General features: G+C 39.9%; 4 protein-coding genes and 1 pseudogene across 4 annotated transcripts; 3 read left to right on the top strand and 2 right to left on the bottom strand.

Annotated features, from left to right (window-relative positions):
- Positions 1-51: 51 nt before the first annotated feature.
- Positions 52-1,176, bottom strand: LOC130934377 (F-box protein At5g07610-like). The gene has a single exon (XM_057863955.1). It carries the CDS (start codon positions 1,174-1,176, stop codon positions 52-54), a length of 1,125 nt encoding a protein of 374 aa, XP_057719938.1.
- A 3,259-nt stretch (positions 1,177-4,435) lies between these two features.
- LOC130934359 (uncharacterized) lies at positions 4,436-5,646 on the top strand. The gene is made up of 2 exons (XM_057863938.1): positions 4,436-4,522; positions 5,119-5,646. The coding sequence occupies exons 1-2, from the start codon at positions 4,436-4,438 to the stop codon at positions 5,644-5,646; spliced, it is 615 nt and encodes a 204-aa protein (XP_057719921.1).
- A 1,708-nt stretch (positions 5,647-7,354) lies between these two features.
- LOC130934349 (endoglucanase 25-like) lies at positions 7,355-9,434 on the top strand (annotated as a pseudogene).
- Positions 9,435-9,916: 482 nt separating this feature from the next.
- LOC130971875 (endoglucanase 25-like) lies at positions 9,917-13,376 on the top strand. The gene is made up of 6 exons (XM_057897139.1): positions 9,917-10,650; positions 10,876-11,189; positions 11,267-11,728; positions 12,177-12,312; positions 12,429-12,601; positions 12,689-13,376. Exons 1-6 carry the CDS (start codon positions 10,269-10,271, stop codon positions 13,088-13,090), a joined length of 1,869 nt encoding a protein of 622 aa, XP_057753122.1. The 5' UTR covers positions 9,917-10,268; the 3' UTR covers positions 13,091-13,376.
- Positions 13,377-13,580: 204 nt separating this feature from the next.
- Positions 13,581-15,909, bottom strand: LOC130934343 (uncharacterized). Its single transcript, XM_057863924.1, has 6 exons — positions 15,865-15,909; positions 15,497-15,739; positions 14,818-15,054; positions 14,489-14,706; positions 13,978-14,192; positions 13,581-13,585 (listed from the first exon to the last, which is right to left on the bottom strand). Exons 1-6 carry the CDS (start codon positions 15,907-15,909, stop codon positions 13,581-13,583), a joined length of 963 nt encoding a protein of 320 aa, XP_057719907.1.
- Positions 15,910-18,626: the final 2,717 nt, after the last annotated feature.

The raw sequence follows: 18,626 nt of genomic DNA, 5'->3' as shown, positions 1-18,626 counted from the left end.
TCGGACATTCGCGGGAGATGTTTAGGCAACGTCAACGGACGAATGGGGGTGTCAGCTGGGTGGAGTCAGATCGAAGAGAGAGAAAGTGAAGCCACACTTGAGGATGCCTCTGGAGACCGGTAGAACAACAACTTTGTCCAGTAGGTGTATCAACGAACCCATGTCATCCTCATTATCTTTAATGAGATGTATTATACTGTAAACGTATTCGTATCTTACAGAGCACAAATCGTCGCATTTATAAGTATAAGGGTATCCAATTCTATCAAAAGCAGTTTGAAAAATTAAAGATCGAAGAATAATGTTGTGCATGTGAACCCACCTTGGTGAAGAATAATCTACCTTCAACCAAAAGACGCAAACAGAGAACTCACCAGATTCAAATCCAGCCAAATTCATGTAACCGCATACAGGCGTAAGAAGGTATCCATAATGACAAGGTTCCGGTGGCAACGGAGGCATGTCATCCTTCATGCACTCTTCCTTCAGATCAAAACGCCGTGTCGTTTTGCTTCCGATCCAATAAATTGAGTCCTTGAAATAGGTCGCCCTATGGAAATCAACGGGGAAGGTAGGCGGGAAGGAACAACCGCGCTTCCACACACCGGATTTCGAAGAGTAAATCATGCTTTGGAAGCATTCATTCTTTGAATTCACGCCATAAAAAATGCAGATAGCCTTATAACCGAGAAAACGCATTAGATCAAAAGCTAGAGAGTAATGCAAATTTAATGAATCAAACAATGGAAAGCAAGAGGGTAAGGTTTTCTTATCTTCGGTGGTTGGGTTATAGATAAACACGGGATCTTTCGATTCAAGTAGCATCAAACCATTGCAAGATTGTGTTGTCAGTGAAGAACGTAGATTGGGGTTTTTGGAAAAGAATGATGAAAAGGATGAGCGATAGGTTTTCTTGTCTAAGTAGAAGAATTTCACTTCCTGATACAATCCAGTGTCGGAGGCGAGATCTAAGAACAAACCGGAAACTCTTTGTTTTACGGTGGCGTGGCAGTGGCTGAAGAAAGGATCAGAGATGAGAGAGAGCCACCACTTGGAGACATATTTGAAGGTTATGATATCTCTGAGAGGCACACGAATAAGGATTTGAGTGAGTAAGTAATCGTTTCCTTCAATTGTTTCCACTAAAGAAGAGATTAACTCTTTGTTGTCACTCATGGTTGTTCTTCACTTTGCTTTCAATCTTTCACGAGTGTGTTACTGTTTATATATATCTCACTTTCAATTAGGATGGGTAGCTAAGCAAGATAACTTTTGAATTTGAGAAAGGATAGGAAAGAACCTTTTTTTTTTAACAACGTAAAGTAAAAAAAGAAAAATTCATTGATTGCGGCTGATGGTCTGGATCAGGAAATTGCTGATGCTGTATGGTGCAGAGGAGCAGCCGTGCACCATGATCAACTGGGACCTTTCATGGTTGTTCTTCACTTTGCTTTCAATCTTTCACGAGTGTATTGCTGTTTATATATATCTCACTTTCAATTAGGATGGGGAGCTAAGAAGATAACTTTTGAATTCGAGAAAGGATAGGGAAGAACATTTTTTTTAACAACGTAAAGTAAAAAAAGAAAAATTCATTGATTGCGGCTGATGGTCTGGATCGGGAAATTGCTGAAGTTGTATGGTGCAGAGAAGCAGCCGTGCACCATGATCAACTGGGACCTGGTCAGGTAATCCTTTGTGAATAGGGTGGAGGTAGTAGGGCTGTTGGGCAGGCTGGGGAAGGCATTGGAGGTGCTGGGTCTTGGCAGGATAACAGGGAGCAAGCGAAAGGGGCGAGTGACACGCAGGGATTAGAGGAACAGATGTTGGAAAACAAACTGACTTTGGCACTGGCGTTGGAATCAGGGGCAGTGTTGTATGAGGAGGAGGACAACATAATGGCCATTCTTTAGGCGCAGAATGAGGAAATTGCTCAGAAGAGAAAGCTGGCAAAATAGAAGGCGAAGATGAGACAGTGCAGACCCAAAAATAAAACCCAGGTGTGTCATAATAGTGCTAAATAAATTTCAGTTCTTGGAATGTTAGGGGGTTATGGGGTGATGGGAAGATGAGAATGGTGAAGGACTTAAAGAATAAACAGAACTTGAGCATGATGGGTTTGATTGAGACTAAAAGAACAGTAGTGACGAGATTTGACGTGGCACAGATTTGGGGGAATGATGGGGCAGGATGGGAATGTGTAGGCTCGACTGGTGCTTTTGGGGGTCTGTTGTTGATATGGGATGAAATAGTTTTTAAAATGAATAATTGCTACAACGAGGATAGGTGGTTGTCTGTTGAATGAGTCTTGTCAAAGAATAATTTCAACTGTGCATTTTTCTTAGTCTATGGTGCACATAGTAGAGAAGAGAAGAGTCAGGTGTGGGAGGAGTTGAGCTACATAGCTGGCTTATGTCAGGTTCCTTCCTGCTTTATAGGAGATTTCAATGAGATTGTGAATGTGGAGGAACGAAAAGATACTACTAGTCTATCCCTGTCTGCAGAAAAGTTCAGGAGTTGGATACAGGATATGCACCTTGTGGATCTACCGCTCACTGATCGCAGGTATACTTGGTTTCGTGGCCGTTCGTGTAGTCAAATTGATAGAGCTATGGTTAGTATGGATTGGCTGGAAGAGTTTCCGGAGACTCGATTAAGGGGCGGCCCAAGGGGTTTGTCAGATCACTGCCCTATAATAGTGGAAGATAAAATGATGCGTCGAGGTCCCAGGCCTTTCTGTAGCCTTGATTCTTGGTTTACACACGAAGGTTTTCTTGGTATGGTAAAGGAGGAATGGAGATACTTAGGGGAGATGTAGTTCACAGATAAATTGAGGGCATTGACGGGTCCTTTGGGGAGATGGCATAAGGTCAATTTTGGGGAGATGGACAAGAAGATTCTGAAGTTGGAGGAAGAAATCAAGAAGGTGGATGATTTGGTAGGTAATGGAGTGCATGATAGAACTATGGAGGCTAGAAGACGGGCGTTAGTTACTTGCTGTGAGAGGTGGTATGTGAGGAAGGAAATTCACTGGAAGCAGATGTCTCGATCTCGACATGCGAAGGATATGGACAAGAACACAAGATATTTCCACAATATAGCGTCAGCAAGAAGAAGAAATAATAGGATTGATTCTTTGGTCGTTAATGACAGACTGGCAAGGAACCAAGCTATAATAAAATTAGCTATTAGAGAGTTCTACAAAGATCTATATCATCAGGAAGATTCTCCTGTGTTGGGGTTCAGAGATGGGCTGGTAGAGAGGATAGCGGAGGTAGACTCTGTGACCTTGGAGACATTGCCTTCGATTGAAGAGATTAGGGAGTCCGTATGGGATTATGAGTCATCTAAGGTGCCAGGTTATGATGGATACAACATGAATTTTATCAAGAGATGTTGGGATGAGATTGGATGTGAATTCACTACAGCGGTGATGGGGTTCTTTCAGACGTCTAGGTTACCGGCGGAGTCAAATATAACTTGGGTGGCATTGGCACCTAAGTTTATTGGTGCAGAGGAGATTAAAGACCTAAGACCCATTAGTATGGTTAGGTGTGTGTACAAGGTCATCTCGAAGGTGTTAGTTAGGAGGATGAGATCAGTAATGCCGGGGTTAGTAGGGGAGAATCAAAGTGCTTTTGTGCAGGGCAGGAAAATTCATGATGGGGCTCTCATAGCGTGCGAAACGGTCCACTGGCTTTAAAGGAGGAATAAAGAGGCAGCCATATTCAAGCTAGATTTTCAAAAAGCTTATGATAGAGTTAAGTGGAGCTTTGTGATATAGTGTTGGAAAAGATGGGGTTTGGGTGTAGGTGGAGAAAATGGGTTATGGAGTGTGTCACCACAACTTCTATGTCGGTTTTGATTAATGGCTCACCGAATAAACCATTCAAAATGGGAAGGGGTTTGAGACAAGGAGACCCCCTTTCTCCTTTCTTGTTTGTGTTGGTGGTGGATGTGCTGCATAGGATGGTTAGAGAGGCAGTCAGAAACAGGCGTATCTCTCCATTGCTGGTTGGTAGAGACAAGGTGGAGCTTTCACATCTTCAGTTTGCTGACGATACTATTCTGTTCTGCCCACCGGAAGAAGAGACCATGAAGAACTACAAGCGGCTGCTATGGTGGTTTGAGTTGATGTCCGGGCTCAGTATTAATTTTGATAAGTCCAGTCTAATTCCGATCAACTGCGAAGAGTGGTGGGTTCAACGTATGAGTAGCTTGTGGGGTTGTAAGGTAGGTAACCTCCCAGTTAGATATCTTGGAGTCCCCCCTAGGAGCGAACCCGAGGCTGGTAAAGACTTGGAAGCCTATAATCGATAAGGTAGAAGAGAAACTAAGTCTTTGGAAAGCTAAGGTGCTGAACAAAGCTGGAAAGTTGGTGCTTATTAAATCAGTTTTAAATAGCCTGCCGGTGTATTATTTGAGCTTGTATAAGATGTCGAAGGCTGTTGCTGAGAAATTGATCTCATTACAGAGAAGATTTATTTGGAGCAAGGAGGATGGGAGGCATGGTATGCCTTTGGTCAGATGGGATTTGGTGTAAGCCCCTAAGAAGCTAGGTGGGTTGGGAGTTGGAGACGCTGTGGTTCGAAACATTGCTCTTTTGTTTAAGTGGTGGTGGCGCTTTGCGAAGGAAGAATGCCCATTGTGAAAAAAAGTTGTCTGTTCTTGTAATAACCTGAAGCCGAATGAGCTACTTTCTACACAAGTGCTTCCTACTAGAGGAGGACCTTGAAAGGATATCTGCCAGTTACAGATAAAGGAGAAACATATAAGGGATAAGATAATTACAGGTCTGTCAATGGAGATTGGTGACGGTCGTCGGAGTAGGTTTTGGGAGGATGTATGGTTACATTGTGGACCCCTGAAAGATAGGTTCCCCAAGCTCTTCTCTGTTTCAATCTAGTGTGGTTCGGTTATTGGGGATTGTGGGTTTTGGGACGGGTTAGAATTGGTGTGGAATTTTCTTTGGAGGCGGCAACTGTTTCAGTGGGAGTTGTATCTTTTGGGTCAGTTGCATGAGGCTTTGAGACCTGTGAGGCTAGTATATAATAGTGAGGATAGGGTGGTGTGAAAATATGATAGACTTGGTATTTTTTTACTAACTCTTTTGTGCAGGTGCTACAAGAAGGAGTGCTATCACAGGATATCACCAGTTACAGCTTCACTAAGACCATTTGGAAAGGTGTAGTTCTACCAAGAGTGGAGCTGTTTGCTTGGTTTGTCTTGACAGACATGGTGAATACTAAGGAGAGGCTAAGTCGACTTGGGATACTCAACCAGGATGATCAGAGTTGTGTTTTATGTAACAAGGAGATTGAGCAGATCCATCACTTATTTCTTGGCTGTGATTTTGCTTGGCAGGTGTGGAGTGCTTGGTTATATGTGTTTGGCCGGCTGTGGTCTCTTCCGGGTTTGATGAAGGACCACTTTCTAAGTTGGACAGAAGAGCCTCGTAGGAAGGAGGACCGGAAGCAGCAGTTAAGGTGCTTCTGTGCGATCATTTGGAACATTTGGTTGGAAAGGAATAGGAGGATATTTCAGAATAGAAGCAGAGGTGTAGAGGAAATAATCAACATGTCCATGTTTAACTGCGATGAGTGGCGAGGTGTCTCTTCATGTTGTAGATGGCTATGTCGGATATGACATGGAGAGTTTCTTTATTTTGTGTTTTTCTAGGAGTTGTTTGTCAGCCTTGGATGTCTTTTTCTATTTGCTCCACTCTGCTGTGTTGAGCTCTTTTGTTTTCAAAAAAAATTTAAAAATTAAATTTTGAATTAATGAGATATTATTAGAGTATAATTAGAATCAATTTATGTCAATTAGTATTATTTATATGGGTTTCGCTAGACAATAAAAAATTTGAACAACATAAACAATAAGCTGATTTGTAGGCTACAGAGGATTAAAAAAAACCCACCCCAAATCAAGTTAAAAAAAATTCTTTTAACTCTACTATTGGAAATTTTAACTATCCCCCTCCTTTTTAACTCTAATTATACTTTCTTCTAATCCCTCGACTGTTGTATGAAGAACAAACATTTCATTTACATGAAGAATAAACATCCCATTTATATTAAAAATAAATATCTCATTTACATGAAAAATAAACATCCACGTGCGTATATAAAACTTCTGCTGCATACCTTCTCGCAGCACGTCCAGCATATTGCTGTAGACGTAGCATTTTACATCCATATCGTGCGGTGTTGTTAGGTTCATGACAAAGATGGCAAAGGAAGAAGGGAAGGAAAAAGTGAGAACTGCCCTGAAGTCTTGCGGTCGAAGCCGTGAGAGGCAACAACGGAGTGGACATGGCTTTGAACAATACGTTGGCATCAAGGTGGTTGTCGTTGTTGTCAATGGTGGTAATGAGCTGCAACAATAAAGACGGGCTTGGTGTACGGTCAGCACGCAGATGGGCTGCACCGAAAATAATGCACGGCACGATTGGACATTCGCGGAAATGTTTAGGCGACGTGAAGGACGAATGGGGGGTGTCAGCTAAGTGGAGTCAGATCGAAGAGAGAGAAAGTGATGCCACACTTGAGGATGCGTCTGGAGACCGGTAGAATAACAACTTTGTCCGGTAGGTGTATCAACAAACCCATGTCATCCTCATTATCTTCAATGAGATGTATTATACTTTAAACGTATCCATACCTTACAGAAAACAAGTCGTCGCTTCTACAAGTATAAGGGCATCCAATTCTATCAAAAACAGTTTGAAAAATTAAAGATCAAAGATCAATGCTGTGCATGTGAGCCCACCTTGGTGAAGAATAGTCTTCCTTCAACCGAAAGACGTATACAGAGAACTCACCATACTCAAATCCAACCAAATTCATGTAACCGCATGCAGGCGCAAGAACGTATCCATAATGACAAGGTTCCGGCGGCAACGGAGGCATGTCATCCTTCATGCACTCTTCTTTCAGATAAAAACGCAGTGTTGTTTTGCTTTCGATCCAATAAATTGAGTCCTTGAAATAGGTTGCCCTATGGAAATCAACGGGGAAGGTAGGCGGGAAGGAACACTCGCGCTTCCACACTCTGGATTCCGAAGAGTAAATCTTGGTTTGGAAGAAGAAGGAGGAGAAGAAGACATAGCATTCGAAGTGAAGAAGAAGAAAAAGAAGTGAATTTGAAACAAGAAGAAGAAAAAGAGGAAGCTCAAGGGGAGAAAACGGAAAAAAGACGCGTAACTCAAATCACTTGGATGAACTTGAATGTAAAATTGCTTGGATGTGGGAACTCATATACATAACTTGGGAATTATATATCCAAACTACTTAAATTGATACGATTAGGACCTAAAAGATTCTTAAAATTGAGATTTTTTGTGTGGTGATTTATTGATTCAACTGGAAAACTCCCAAAGCATAACAATGTATTGTGGAGGGGTAACTCGTGTGTTGAAGACGGAAAGGGCCCTAGTGTATCTGGCGCCATAAAGGATCTGGTGGGTAGGTACTATAACCACGGAGATGTCACAAAGTTGCACTTCCCTCAATCATTTGCCATGACCATGCTCTCCTGGAGCGTCATTGAATATAGCGCCAAATACAAAGCTGCTGAGAAGCTTTCCCATGTCAAGGACATCATCAAATGGGGCACTGACTACCTTTTCAAGACCTTCAACAATACAGCTGACACCATCGACACTCTTGTTTCACAAGTAAGTCTGAAAAAGTTAAAACTCAAATACAGTTAACTTCATGTGAAGTTGATAATTGAGAGTCGTTAGATGAAAATTTAGTCAAATTAGTCAAATCATTTAACGTTTTTGAACTATCAACTTCATGTGAGTTGACTGCACATGAATTTTTACCTTCTGTTATTTTTAAATTAATACATGGTTACTTAATTAATTATTTATATAGTTAGGTTGGATAAGCGGGAAAAATAGTAATAGTACTCCGAATGAGTAATACTGTTGGATGCGTCCGAAGGACATCAATTATTCGCGAGCTGTGACGGAATACCATCAAGGGTGCTCGGATGTTGCAGCAGAGATGGATACGGCCTTAGCGGCGGCCTCCATTGTGTTCAAGGACTACAAAAGCTATGCAGAAAAACTCGTTCATGGGGCTACAACACTGTCCAAGTTTTCGAGGGATGGGAAAGGGAAATTCAGTGCAGGTGGTTCGAAGGTTGGGAGGCTGTACAACTCGACAAGTTATTGGGATGAATTTATTTGGGAAGGGGCATGGATGTACTATGCAACCGGCAACTCGTTGTACCTGAAGCTTGCCACTACACCCGGCATTGCCAAACATGCCGGTGCATTTCGTGGAAGCCCCAACTATGGTGTTCTCAGCTGGGATAACAAGTTTTTTGCTGTCCAGGTAAATAATTAAATTTATAAATCAGACTGTTTTCAATTTAGCAATGTAATATATTATTTATTTTATTAATCATTAGGTTCTTTTGAGTCGTTTGAGATTGTTCTCGAGTTGTAGATATCCATACGAGGAAGTGTTAACGTTCATTTCACAATTAGACCAACATAATTATGTGCTCTTACCTATAGTGGCGGAGCCACGTTATAGAAAAGGGGGACATTTGTCCCCCAAAATAAATAATATGTATGTATAAGTCTCAATTTTTTAGTTTAGTTCCTTTTTAATTTTTAATTTTTCTTTCTTCTTAACTTATATTTTTCATGTTGTCCCTCCCAAAAAAATTTCTAGCTCCGCCCCTGTTTACCTACCAATTTTACAAGCTTTAACAGAACAAGAGGTAAGTAATAAAATGCATACATCTATGATCCATCCACTACATAATCTTTCAATAATTAATGTTAGAGAAAATTCTACTCCCGTCTTCTATAAAATACTAAAATAACACTCTCATTCTCTCTATTTTATAAATGTACATTCTCCTCTTCACTAAGACCGAGGTATAGGTGATCGTTATTAATAAATCAAGGTGATAATTAAATAAATAATGATAATGAATTCGTCTATTGTAGATTGATTACATACTGGGGAAGAACCCTCGGAGGATGAGCTACGTTGTAGGGTTTTGGTAGCCATTACCCAAAACATGTGCATCACAGAGGTGCTTCCATACCAAAGAACAACGTTAAGTACAGCTGTAAAGGAGGATGGAAATGGCGGAAGACATCTAACCCAAACCCAAATACAATTGTTGGAGCAATGGTTGCCGGTCCGGACAAGTTCCATGGCTTCCATGATGTCCGTACTAACTACAACTACACAAGGCCACTCTTGCTGGAAATGCAGGTTTAGTCGCTGCACTTGTCGCCCTTTCTGCCCATCATGATGCTAAAACCACGTCCGCCACCGTTATTGACAAAAATACCATCTTCTCCGCCACTCCTCCACCGCCTCCAGCACCCTGGAAACCATAACAAGCTGCTGTATATATCCACCCCGGTCCGGTCAGTCGGTCACCACTCATAATAAGCGTCTTTCTTCAAATATGCACATGGATACATGGACATTAATTCTTGTATTCTTTAGATTTTAAATGTGAAATCAATTGCATGTGGATATTAATAAACGAATTAAAAATAATTCATCAACCGGCTGTTTAGGTTGTGTATCCTGAAATAATTTTTCTGAATGTAACAATGTATTCAATTAACATGACAACTCGTGTAGAATAAAATAAGAGGGAAAAAAATATGCTAAGGAAGGTTGGGTTGGGCTAGGGTCATTGTCCATGAGTGAGCTGTATTCCCAGTGTCTCCAACGGTTCAAATAATATAATATTATTTAAAAGGCATAGTTGGAATGAAGTCCTTCTCTCAATTCACATGACAATATGACATTATTGACTTTAGACCACCTGTCCGCGTTCACCAACACCAGCCAGGCACCACCGCCACTATGTGATTTCCTAATATCCATCCCTTTGCATATTTTCATTTCTGTTAAAAACTTTAATTGAACTAAACAATAGAAAATTATTTATTTTTGTCGGGAGCTATCTACATTATAAAATAAGACAAGGAGATTAGCTGTGAAGGAAAATAAATAAAGTGAACGAGAGAGAAGAAAGTAAGAAACGGAGAGAAACAGAATGGAATATTAGCTCATCATTCGATAGTTAGCAAGTCCACTCATTATTTAGTCTTCTTTAGTCGGCGATCGGAGAATCCCATTTTTTTATTTATATGCCTATGATTTATGATTGTAAGTAAGCAAGTTAGTAGCGAGTAGATTGGAGACTGTCTTCTTCTTCCATTGGAGATTTGGAATTGAACTGAATAATAAGAAGAGGAGGAGGAAGAGGAGTAGATGAGTATGTACGGTAGGGATCCGTGGGGGGGACCACTGGAGATCCATGGGACAGACTCCGCCACGGACGACGACCGGAGCCGCAACCTGCAGGACTTGGACAGGGCGGCGCTGTCACGGCAGCTCGACGAGACACAGCAGAGCTGGCTGCTGGGCCCCACTGAGACCAAGAAGAAGAAGAAGTATGTCGATCTCGGCTGCATCATCGTCAGCCGAAAGATCTTCGTCTGGACCGTCGGCACCATCGCCGTCGCCGCCTTCCTCGCCGGATTCATCACTCTCATCGTCAAGACCGTCCCCCGCCACCACCACAAGGCCCCTCCTCCCGACAACTACACCCTCGCCCTCCACAAGGCTCTCATGTTCTTCAACGCTCAACGCTGTATGTAGCCCCACCCTTTCTCTTTCTTTCCTTAATTAGATCTCACTTTATCCTAATTCAGTAATTTCATTTTCACCTACCTTCATGTTGATTGATGGCACCACGCTAAATCAATTAGGATTAGGATTAGGGTTAGATTATCAACATCAATCAGAGTCAGTCACTGAAGATTGAACATTTTTTCTTGTTGATATTGATTTGTTGTGTGGCTGTTGTTGCGTGTAGCTGGAAAACTCCCAAAGCATAACAATGTTTCTTGGAGAGGAAACTCTGGTCTGCAAGATGGGAAGGGCCCTGGGGTATCTGCCGCCATCAAGGATCTGGTGGGTGGCTACTATGATGCCGGAGACGCCATCAAGTTCCACTTCCCTAAATCCTTTGCCCTGACCATGCTCAGCTGGAGTGTTATTGAATACAGTGCCAAATACGAAGCTGCCGGCGAGCTCGCCCATGTTAAGGACATCATTAAATGGGGGACTGATTACCTTCTCAAGACCTTCAACAGTACTGCTGACACCATTGACACTCTTGCTGCACAGGTAGATTTATTCGCCTTGAACTAACTAACTGACTTTGAACTATGCATCTCATATGTGATTATTTTCAATCTTGGCAGGTTGGATCTGGGGATACTTCTGGAGGGAGCACCACTCCAAATGATCATTATTGCTGGACTCGTCCGGAGGACATTGATTATACACGACCTGTCACCGAATGCTCGAGTTGCTCGGATCTTGCAGCAGAGATGGCTGCTGCGTTAGCTTCTGCCTCCATTGTGTTTAAGGACAATAAAGTCTATTCGCAGAAACTTGTTCATGGTGCCACAACACTCTATAAGTTCTCGAGAGACCGCAGAGGAAGATACAGTCCACGTGGTACTGAGGCTTCAACATTCTACAATTCAACCAGCTATTGGGATGAGTTTGTCTGGGGAGGAGCTTGGATGTATTTTGCCACTGGTAATTCTTCCTACCTTAATCTGGCCACCAAACCTGGCATTGCCAAGCATGCTGGTGCTTTCTGGGGAGGCCCTGATTATGGTGTAATGAGCTGGGATAACAAGCTTCCTGGTGCTCAGGTAATTTTTAGTGCTCCTTCAGTTATAACCTGTAAGGTGTTCGAAGCTTACTCAAGTTGTTTGTAAATCAATGGAGAAATCTCTACTGCAGGAAGTTTATTAAATTTGCATTTCAAGCTAAGTTCTGAGCTGAATAATGTGATGGATTTTACTCTGGCATCTGTTTTTCTGATCTTAACTTCATTTTGGCATAAGACATATTCATGTTCACTGGCTTATCTATTTGGTTTCCATAATTACACCTTAGGCAGAAATGAAATCTGTTTTCGTTTTACTTTTGGACTGAATTGCTGCAAAATATGTAGGATGTTCCCTTGTTTTTAATCATGCTGTAGTTCATAAGCATTTTGACCAAATACTTTGGATTGCTTTGCTCGACTTTCTGAAGCTATGAGTTCTAGTCATATGAACAGGAGTTAGTAATTTAATCTTGTCATCCTGCATATAGGTTCTTCTGAGCCGGTTGAGGTTGTTCTTGAGTCCTGGTTATCCATATGAAGAAATTTTAAGTACATTTCACAATCAGACCAAGATTTTTATGTGCTCCTTCCTACCAGTTTTCTCAAGCTTTAACAGAACAAGAGGTAAAAAAAAGAAAAATAAAATTATACTTCAACACTTGTATCTGGGCTCCTTCTCTGTAAGTTCCTCCAATTATTACTCTAATGTGAATATTGGGTATTTTTTTCTTGGCACTCAGGGGGCTTGATTCAATTAAACCATGGTAGGCCTCAGCCTCTCCAATATGTTGTAAATGCAGCCTTTTTGGCTACGCTATTCAGTGATTATCTTGAAGCTGCTGATGCACCTGGATGGTATTGCGGGCCCAATTTCTTTTCGGCTGATACTCTTCGAGACTTTGCAAGGACCCAGGTATGTATGTGATATTCTGCTTTCAAATTTTGTCAACATTAACTCTGTGCTAACTTCCTTTGCCAATTTCCTGGGGTGATTTTGTAGATAAATTACATCCTTGGGAAGAACCCTCGGAAAATGAGCTATGTTGTTGGTTTTGGTAACCACTATCCAAAACATGTCCATCACAGAGGTGCTTCTATACCGAAGAACCACATTAAGTATAGCTGTAAAGGAGGCTGGAAATGGAGGGATACATCTAAGGCAAACCCAAATACAATTGTTGGAGCTATGGCTGCTGGTCCTGACAAGTTTGATGGTTTCCATGATGTCCGTAAAAACTACAACTACACGGAGCCGACTCTTGCAGGAAATGCAGGTTTAGTTGCTGCACTTGTAGCATTGTCAGGTGATAAAAACATAGGAATTGACAAAAATACAATTTTCTCTGCGGTACCCCCAATGTTTCCTACAGCACCACCACCTCCAGCACCATGGAAACCATAAGGTGCTATGCCGTTCATTATATCACTTTCCACCAAGTACCGTAGCGACGTCAGTTCATTGGTTGGCATGGACAAATTGGAAGTTGTGGGATAAGGCCTTTGAGAACATTTTCGACTTGAGATTAGCCTTAAGAATTTATAGAGGTACTTGTGAGTGTTTCTTCATTTAAACATTATTGTTATATACTTAGTACATATGTATCAAATCTTGTATTCTTTAAACTTGCAAAATGAACATGATGGAAGTCTGACACTTACAATTTACAATCTTACAGTTACCTATCTCAGACTCTCTTTACCTTTTTTATATTATAAATAACTCATGGTTTGCGTAATTTATTTGTTTTAAATTTCTTGCCTGTGGTTCTCTTCTGCACGGGGACAGTCCAGTCCCTGCAGCTAGAAACCAATTTGGCCTTTTATAATTTCACTTTGAGCAGTATTGGAAACAAGAAACCCTCGTCATATATAGAAAGGAGTCAGAATCGATTTTAGCCTGAAATAACCAACAAAAAACATGCAGAGTCTATACATGACCAAATAGATTAGAACAGATTTTAGGAACCCTTTCCCTCATAGGAGACAAGAGATAACTAGTTATTTTTGCATAGCATACGTCCGACAAGATGGCCAGTGGCAAGCGTGTCTTCTGCAATGAGTCAGTAACTTACTCTTACAACAATTCAAAATCAGCGGAATGCATTAGCTGATTTACTTCTCGATTCCTCAAACTATTTACAGTGATCAGCTGATCAATCATGGGACGTAAAAAGAAAGCCTGGAGTTCAAAAAGAATGTATCCTATAGCAACTTGTTATATATACAATCATGAAAATTGAGGAGAGCTATTGGACTTCACAAGAGGACGTGACCTCATTTCACAACTACCTCCCTCAGATACTAAGGGAACTTCACCATTCAAGGAAACTTCATCATTCAACTCTATCATTTTGAGTTCACGTAAGGTCCTCTTTGCATAAACGGTGAAGGCAACAATCGCAACAATTGAAATGATGAAAGAAATAAGGCTGTATATAATTTCCACAGTGTTTAGGTGACGCTTCCCTAACCCTACTTCTGCCAATGTCTTCATTAATCGACCACTGCAGGAAACAAATACACATACATATGTAAGTCTATTTCAAAGAGATAAATTAAAGAAACCAGTTCGAAGCTGTCACATTGAGATCCATGAAAACTCACAAGGTTCTCATATTTTTCATACAAATGGAAATATAAAAAAAAAATACTCCAGTTTTGATCTAAAGAAGTAACACGAGTTCTTTACCACGATAGCTCCTTTTATTTTTCTTCAGAACATTTTATATTCAATAAAATGGTGAAACTGGTAGAAGTTTACTACAGTACACACTAAGCCATTAAAGGGCCAAAGGCCAACCTGTATATGTAGAGGAAAGCTTCTGGCACCATTCCAGCAACTGATCCGCATAAGTAGGGCCAAAACTTCACATTAGTCACCACAACAGCATAATTGAATATAGTATAGGGAAAAGGTGAGAGCCTAAACAAAGCAACCACTTGAAATTGATAGAGCCAGTTTCCCTCCCCAGCAAGCCTAATCATTGCTGCATTACGAGGCCATCTTTTTAACCATTGCTGCACAATACAGAACCAAAGATCACAAAAAAAATGTAAAACCTACTTTGAGAAAACACAACCCAAAATTTTAGAGGATTTGTTAATCATATAAGAAACAGAGAGACTTACATGAATGCGGTCACGGAACTGTAGTCCAATTTGGTAAGGCAGGACCATCCCAATGGTTGTTCCACCCATTATTATAGCAAAGCCAAGGCCATAACCAAAAATCATCCCTGCCAGCCACATAGAGGGGCCCGAAGGAAGCAAGAATACTGGCAGCAAAGCCAGAGAAGCAACAAGTATAAGGGCAAGAACAGGATGGCCAAAGGAAGTAGCTTCCCACTCCATGATTGGGTAAAGAACCTGCAATGAGAAACCTCAACGCTTCAAAGTATGAATATTATCATAGTTTTCCAATCATCCATCTTGAATGCATGACGATACACAGGGCCAAGAATATCCACAGGTCCATACTAAGCTGCTTGCTCATATACAAATGATAGAATAGTAGTAAAGATAACGGTGTTATTGAGTATTTTTCTCACGCCCTTCAAGTTAATTACCAGAAAAAGTTTCCTAGTGACATGTTGAAAAAAGTTCCTTATTAGTTATTACACTGCTCCTTTGAATTTCATCCATGCCACAACATATTAATTAGCATATGAAATCAAATGCTAATGGTATTATATCATTCTAAGACCCGAGTAATAGTCATAATATGAAATGTTGAAATAGCAAAGTTGGCGATAACTCACTGCAAGCGACTGTAGTACCAGAACAGAATCATTGTAAGAAGAGGAAGTACCTTTCCAAAAGCAAATGGTACTCCCCATTTCACAAGAACAGTAGCAAGTATAACAGCGAGACAGCACCATAAAAATGTTTTCATCCACCAACACAAAGATTTAACTTTTGATTTTGCTTGAGGGTGCAACATCTCGGCTTCTTCAGCCCTTGGTGTATCAGGTAAGACCAATTTATCATACTCGCTATCAATATTTTCCAACATCTTTGACGATTCTTCTGTGATCATTGTGATTCCAGAATGCTATACAGGGAAACAAAAGCAGAACATCAGCAAATTGCAGAGAGTCTAATAATTCTATGCTTCGAAATTCAAATTACATATCTAGTTTACATTTTCAACGTTCTGAAAGGAGAATCACAAAATACCGGGAATTGTGTAGTCTTATTGTTGCTGGCAGATGAGATCCACATTACATTACAACAGGAACAAGAGTGCACCGAACGAAGATGTTGTGCATGCCTTGTAACTGCATGCAGATGCAGAATTACGTACAAAGATTGAAGAATGGAGTTTCAGAAATTCATCAGCATGGGATCCTCTGCATGAACATTTATAATTATAACTAAAAAAACAATGAAATAGGCAAGCTTATATAATAAATAAAATTTAATTCTAAGCCTGAAGTTTTTTTTTCTGCATTTAGGGTTTATGAGCTAAAAAAAAGTGAATGCAGAGAGAAATCTTTCACCGCTTTTGTTTTGCATTTAAATTTGATCCCACAATGTCTACGATGATGAACCTGCACGATCCCCAAACTTGAGGAAACGATTTCCTGCATTGAGATGAGAAGCGAAGCGTGGCTACAGCATTCAAAACGCAACGTTATTGAAGGATGAAATATTTTTTTTTTTTATATATAAGTTTTCATACTAATTCCATACGTAAATTTAAAAATCATTAAAAAATATTTGGTCCAGATTAACTACGCTTTTTAGTTTTGGTATTGGTCACAATGTGGAGATTTGATGATACGTGTGTTCATAAAGACTTTTTAGTCTATATTTAGTTTGTTTTATCGTTAAAATTTGTTGGAAAATTTAATTTAGTTTTTATTTCCCTTTAATAGTATTTGTTTTGTAGAATTTTTAAAAAGTTTAAATTAAAATTAAATCTGATCAAATTCAATAAAGATCGAATTTGATTTAAATTAAATGAAAAAAGTTCTGGATCTATGTATTTTTTACATGGTTGTTAATTAAGTAATTTTCTCCACATGCGCGTCCCCCCACCTCTTATTCGTTTGTCATACGCGCTACATATAACGTGTTGGAATCTAAAGCTTTGTTCAACGTAAACCTCCTTCTTTTTTATTTAAATTAAACGGAAAAGCTCTTCTTCTTGCTCGCGTTCTTCCTTATTGATCTGCATTGCCTTCGTCGTTCTCCTCTGGTTGCGTTCTTCTTCTCGTTTTCTTATTTTGATCTGGTTACGTTGCATTTATCTTCTTCCTATTCTTTTTCGTTTTCTTCTTCGATCTGCACTTCTGAATCGAAACAATAAATGACTCAACTTCAAACCAGAAGAGCGATTTGGATTACTCTTCTGAGACGAATCAAATTGACAAATTTGGATTATTCAATTTTGAATCGAATTGAATGGAATGCAACTGCTAATTTGAATTGAATTAAATGGACGGATGTGTACTAAATTGAATTGAATTGAATTGATAATATGTAAATTGTAGGCAGAGTTATTTAAATTTGATTTTATATAATGGATTATATTTCGTTCACTCAGTACTATACAATTGTTTCACCATGAGTACTGTGTTCGGTTCACCATGAGTACTATGTTCAGTTCACCATGAGTACTGTGTTTGGTTCATTCTGCACTATTCAAAACTCTTCTTCCTCACCTTCTACTGCTTCTTCACCAGAGAGAGAAGGAGAAAAAGACAAAAAAATATAGCAGCAACAACAACAAAAGAATGACGATAGAGTTTCAGGGTTTTAGGGTTTAGAGTTTATGGGTTCATGGGTTCAGTGTGTTTCAAACTTTCGGTTCGCCCCGTGTATTAATTTCGGTTCACCATGTTCATGGTTGAGGGTTTAGGGTTTAGGGGTCTAGGGTTTAGGGTTCAGTGTTTTAGGGGTTTAGGGTTTACGGTAGGATTCAGGGTTTAGGATTTAGCATTCAAGGTTCGTTCACTCAATACTATACAATTGTATTGTGTTCTATTCACCATGAGTACTATGTTCGGTTCACCATGAGTACTGTGTTCGGTTCACCATGAGTATTATGTTCGATTCATTCTGTACTATTTAAAACTCTTCTTCCTCACCTTCTACTACTTCTTCACCAGAGAGAGGAGGAGGAAAAGATAAAAAAATACAGCAACAACAACAACAAAAGAATGCCGATAAGGAGAAAACACATGAAAAGAAGGAACGCGAGAAAGGAGGAGAAGGAGGAGAAGGAGGAACGCGAAGAAAAAGGCGAAGAAAAAGAAGACGCTCCGTGCGTAAACGAGCGTGAAAAGAAGAAGAAGAAGAAGAAGAAGAAGCGCGGGAGAAGAAGAAGAAGCGTGGGGGAGAAGAAGCATTGGGCAAGAGCAATTTCGTGTGTGTTAGGCGCGTGTATTTCACGTTTCATTTAATGGTATTGTGTTTTTTTTTGTGTTGAGCCAACTTGATTACATGGTTATATGAATGTGTAGCATCCTCCTAAATTAAATTATCTTTTGAGATTTAAATTCAAATTAGATATCTAAAAAGATTTGACTCATTCTTGTGTTGATTTATTAGGAGCTTATTTAAAGATTCTTTATTATACTTTTTGAATTAAATTTTAATAAATGAAAATTTTTGAGTTTTTTTTTTTTGAAAAATTTGGTTGTGAATAGAAGAAGTATAATGATTTTTTTAACTATTGCATCAGAAAATCAAATTCAAGTAGAGGAGTCTCTTTTTTTAATTTTAATTTTCCATCTTATCTCGGGTTTAGTTTCGTATTAATAATGATATGTATTCAGGAAGACTTTTTAGTTTTAGGGGACTGTAGGTTTTGGAATGGGTTATAATGAACTTGGAATTTTCAATGGAGGAGAGAGTTGTTTCAATGGGAGTTGGAATTGGTTCATCAACTTTATGAAAGGTTAAGGCCGGTGAATCTATCAGCTGGTAGAGAG

The sequence above is a fragment of the Arachis stenosperma genome, chromosome 1 (genome assembly GCF_014773155.1).
Source record: "Arachis stenosperma cultivar V10309 chromosome 1, arast.V10309.gnm1.PFL2, whole genome shotgun sequence".
Classification (NCBI taxonomy): domain Eukaryota; kingdom Viridiplantae; phylum Streptophyta; class Magnoliopsida; order Fabales; family Fabaceae; genus Arachis; species Arachis stenosperma.
Note: the sequence above shows the minus strand (reverse complement) of the source record. Positions and strands in the feature narration are given on the sequence as shown.